At 63.8% G+C, this 3973-nt stretch overlaps 1 protein-coding gene across 1 annotated transcript; it reads left to right on the plus strand.

Annotated features, from left to right (window-relative positions):
- Nucleotides 1–141: 141 nt before the first annotated feature.
- Nucleotides 142–3570, plus strand: WNK4 (WNK lysine deficient protein kinase 4; the record flags this gene model as incomplete). Its single annotated transcript, XM_009082490.1, has 11 exons — nucleotides 142–308; nucleotides 484–704; nucleotides 786–943; nucleotides 1460–1548; nucleotides 1625–2217; nucleotides 2378–2508; nucleotides 2578–2657; nucleotides 2719–2860; nucleotides 2929–3045; nucleotides 3119–3274; nucleotides 3513–3570. Coding segments are annotated over 11 exons (1912 nt in total), but the record flags the coding sequence as incomplete, so codon positions are not given.
- Nucleotides 3571–3973: the final 403 nt, after the last annotated feature.

The raw sequence follows: 3973 nt of genomic DNA on the forward strand, positions 1-3973 counted from the left end.
GCTGCACTAGGGCCAGCCCAGCCTCTGCCAACTTGTGCATAGGGAGTGGGGTGCGGATGTGAGGGTCTCTTGTAGCTGGGGCATCCCCCTGTGCTTGTCAGGACCCCACGCACCCCCTCACCCCCTCGCTGGCTCCTGCAGACGCGGAAGCTGTCGAAGACAGAGCGGCAGAGGTTCAGCGAGGAGGTGGAGATGCTGAAGGGGCTGCAGCACCCCAACCGCTTCTACGACTCATGGAAGTCGACCATCAAAGGTCAAATCTGCATTGTGCTGGTCACAGAGCTCATGACGTCGGGCACCCTGAAAACGTGAGCAGGGCCCCCTGGGTTCGGGAGGGGACAGGGCAGGGTCCCTGCCAAGGCGCTGTTTGCTGCTTGTCCCGTGTAGGCACCTGAGGCATGACAGGGGGAGGAGGGTGTGCTGGGCTGGAGCTGGGCTGTGGGCCTGAGCCCCACAGGTCTGAGCCCTGTGGGTCCCTGGCAGCTATTTGAAGCGGTTTAAGGAGATGAAGCTGAAGGTTCTGCAGCGCTGGAGCCGACAGATCCTCAAGGGGCTGCATTTCCTGCACACCCGCTCACCCCCCATCATCCACCGTGACCTCAAGTGTGACAACATCTTCATCACAGGCCCCACAGGCTCTGTCAAAATCGGGGACCTGGGCCTGGCCACGCTCAAGCGAGCTTCCTTCGCCAAGAGTGTCATAGGTGGGATCCCAGCCTGGCCGGGCTGCAGGGGGTGCGGGGAGTGGACACCTCGGGGGTACTGAGCTCCACTGCCACCTCCAGGCACCCCTGAGTTCATGGCACCGGAGATGTATGAGGAGAAGTACGATGAGGCGGTGGATGTCTATGCCTTTGGGATGTGCATGCTGGAGATGGCCACCTCGGAGTACCCCTACTCTGAGTGCCAGAATGCCGCCCAGATCTACCGCAAGGTCACCTCGGTGAGCCCTTGGCACATGGGATGCTGCTGGCTGATGCCATGGGAGCTGGGATGAGGGGTTGGGAGCATGGTCAGCTGGAGCTGCCAGGCCTTGCTGCTGCCCTAAATGTGCCACTGTGCAGGTTGCACAAGTGACAGAAGATAGTCTGGGTGGCGAGGGGTGCTGTGCTAGGGCATGGGGCTGTGGGTGGTGGTGGGACCATGGCTTGGCCAGACCCTGCATCCCTTGCCCTGCACCAGACACTGCCAGCACGTTAATGGGGTGGAACAGGAGCAGGTCTGTCCAGCCACTCCCTGCCTGGGGCAATGTGGCTGCCCCAGCCAGTCCACGCCGGCTCCTGCCTGATGGGGGGGAAACCTGGAGCCCTGGGGCATCCTGGCCCATACAGGCACACGTGGCCAGGCCACGGGAGCTGCTGCAGAGCCGGTGGGGCCCTGGGCTGGTTCTTCCCTGGGCCCTGGGAGCCCAGCACTGTGGTGGATCAGCACAGGAGGTGCTGACACTCATCACCCCCAGGGCCTGAAGCCCAGCAGCTTCTACAAGGTGAAGGTGCCAGAGCTGAAGGAGATCATTGAGGGCTGCATCCGCATGGACAAGAATGAGAGGTGGGGGCAGAGTGGGGGATCTGGGTGGGAGGGTCCCCCCTGGCCCCCAACCCACCCTGAGCTGTGCTCTCCACAGGTACACCATCCAGGACCTGCTGGAGCACTCCTTCTTCCAGGAGGACACAGGGGTGCATGTGGAGCTGGCCGAGGAGGATGACGGAGTCAAGTCTGGGCTGAAGCTCTGGCTGCGCATGGACGACACAAAGAAGCTGCATGGCAAATACAAGGACAACAACGCCATCGAGTTCCTCTTTGAGCTCTACAAGGATGTGGCAGAGGAGGGGGCCCCGGAGGGGAGCCCTGGGCCCTACAGGGTCCCTGTGCCCCGGAGTGACGAGCCCTCTCCCGTGCAGGTGGTCCTGGGCTTTGTGTGTGAGGCCGACTACAAGCTGGTGGCCAAGGCGGTGCGGGACCGCGTGGTGGCCATCAAGCGCAAACGGGAGAAGCTGAAGCGTGTTCAGAATGTGCCATTGCCTGTGGAGCCGGAGCAGCCTGCAGGCGTCCTGCGGATGCTGGAGGAGCTCAAGTCCCCACTGCCAGCTACACCTGCTCTGGCCACCCCTGGCTCTGGGGACTCTGTCTTCAGCAGCACCTTTCCCTCAGAGCCTGAGGAGCCCGAGGCTGACCAGCACTTTGCCTACCGGCACACCAGTTACTCCTCAGCCACCTGTGCGTAGGCACTGGTGGGGTGACAGCTGGGTGGGCAACAGGGCATCTGGGGTGGGAGGCGAGTGGAGGGTCCCTCCCTTGCTCCCAGCCCCACAGCTCTTTCCCAGGGGCCCAGCCAGGGAGGGGGCTTGCTCCAGCTCATGCCACTGCTCCTCTGCAGCTGACTGTGAGACAGATGGGTACCTGAGCTCCTCCGGCTTCCTGGACTCCCCGGACCTGGCCCATCATGGCTTCCTGGCAGGGGACCCTGCCAGCCCACTGCCCGCCCGGCCCGGGAGCTGCTTCCCCACGGTGAGCAGGGCCCCCTGGGTGGGGGGTCGTGGTGCTGTGGCTCCAGCTCACCCTGTCCTCTCCCCACAGAGCATCGCGGTGCAGCTGCCCACTGAGCGCTTGCCCTCGGCTAAGGGCGTTTTAAAAAAAAATGAGTCTGGGGGGTCCGGGTGGGGGCTAGATAGAGAGCACCTGGGAATGGCTGTGCTAAAGGACTGGGGCTTCTTGCAGCTACACCTCAGATGTGGCATCAGGCATGAGTGACGGCTGTGAGGGGCTCTCAGCCAGCGAGCAGAGCACCAAGCTGCCCCCCAAGAGATCCTCGGGGAAGCTGCTGCGGCGCCGAGCGCGGTCCAGGCTGCGCATCACCAATGTGAGTGCTGCAGGGCCGGGGTGGGCCAGGCAGGCGCTCCCTGGCTGAGCTAGCCCTGCTGCCCACAGATCTCCGACAAGAACGACCGCGTGGTGGAGTGCCAACTGCAGACCTACAACAACAAGATGGTGACCTTCAAGTTCGACCTGGATGGGGACAACCCGGAGGAAATCGCAGCTGTCATGGTGAGCGCGGAGCAAGGGTGAGGGTGAGGGTCTGCTGGCCATGCGGGGTGCTGACCAGCCCCTCTGCCCTCAGGTCCACAATGAGTTCATCCTCAAGTCGGAGCAGGACAGCTTCATCCACCGCATCCGGGACATCATCCACCGCGTGGAGACTCTGCTCCGCAAGGATGGGCGCAGCGGCGCTGAGCTGCCCAAGAGCCCCGAGGCTGAGCGTGGCACGGGCAGCCCTGTGAGTGCCAGCCCAGCCCAGCCTGGCCCTGGGGAGCCCACGGGGAGGGGGCTAGAGGCAGGGTCCTCCTGTTGGCACTTGCCTGCTCCTGTGACAAGTTGTGGTGCTTCCCTGCCCAGCAGAGGTGCCAGCTCCTGTCCCCAGAAGTGGTGGGACTGGGGTGGGGGCCAACAGGGGCTTGGCTCAACCTGGCCAGGGCCTCTACCCCAGCACTGGGGTCAGCTCACTCTCCTCACAGGTGGACCTGCAGCTGCAGGAGTTCTCGCACTCCATATCCTCCTCATCCTTGCTCAGTGGTATGTCTGCCCCTGCACAGGCCCATCCTGTCTCCCCCGAGCCCCATGTAGGGCCATGATGGCCTCAGCCAAGCCTAGGGGGTCTCATGGGGCATGTCCTGCCCTGGCTGAGCCTGGCTGTCACCCCTGTGCTGCAGACCTGGGGTGCACCAGTCCCAGCCTCTCTGTCCAGTCCCCTGTCCTGCCATCGCTGAGTCGCTCCCCGTCAGAGACCAACCTGGCCAGCCCTGTGGAGCCACCAGCAGTCCCCATGGCACTGGGGTCCCCTGCAGGTACAGTCCTGGCAGGGCTGGGCACGTCCATAGCACTGGGGAGGAGGGAGTCCGTGGGGGCTATTCCTGATGCTCCTCTCTCTGCAGGCTCCATGCAGACCTGGCCTGTTGTCTCGATGGCTCCCTCCTGG

Source organism: Acanthisitta chloris, unplaced genomic scaffold (assembly GCF_000695815.1).
Source record: "Acanthisitta chloris isolate BGI_N310 unplaced genomic scaffold, ASM69581v1 scaffold12289, whole genome shotgun sequence".
Classification (NCBI taxonomy): Eukaryota; Metazoa; Chordata; class Aves; order Passeriformes; family Acanthisittidae; genus Acanthisitta; species Acanthisitta chloris.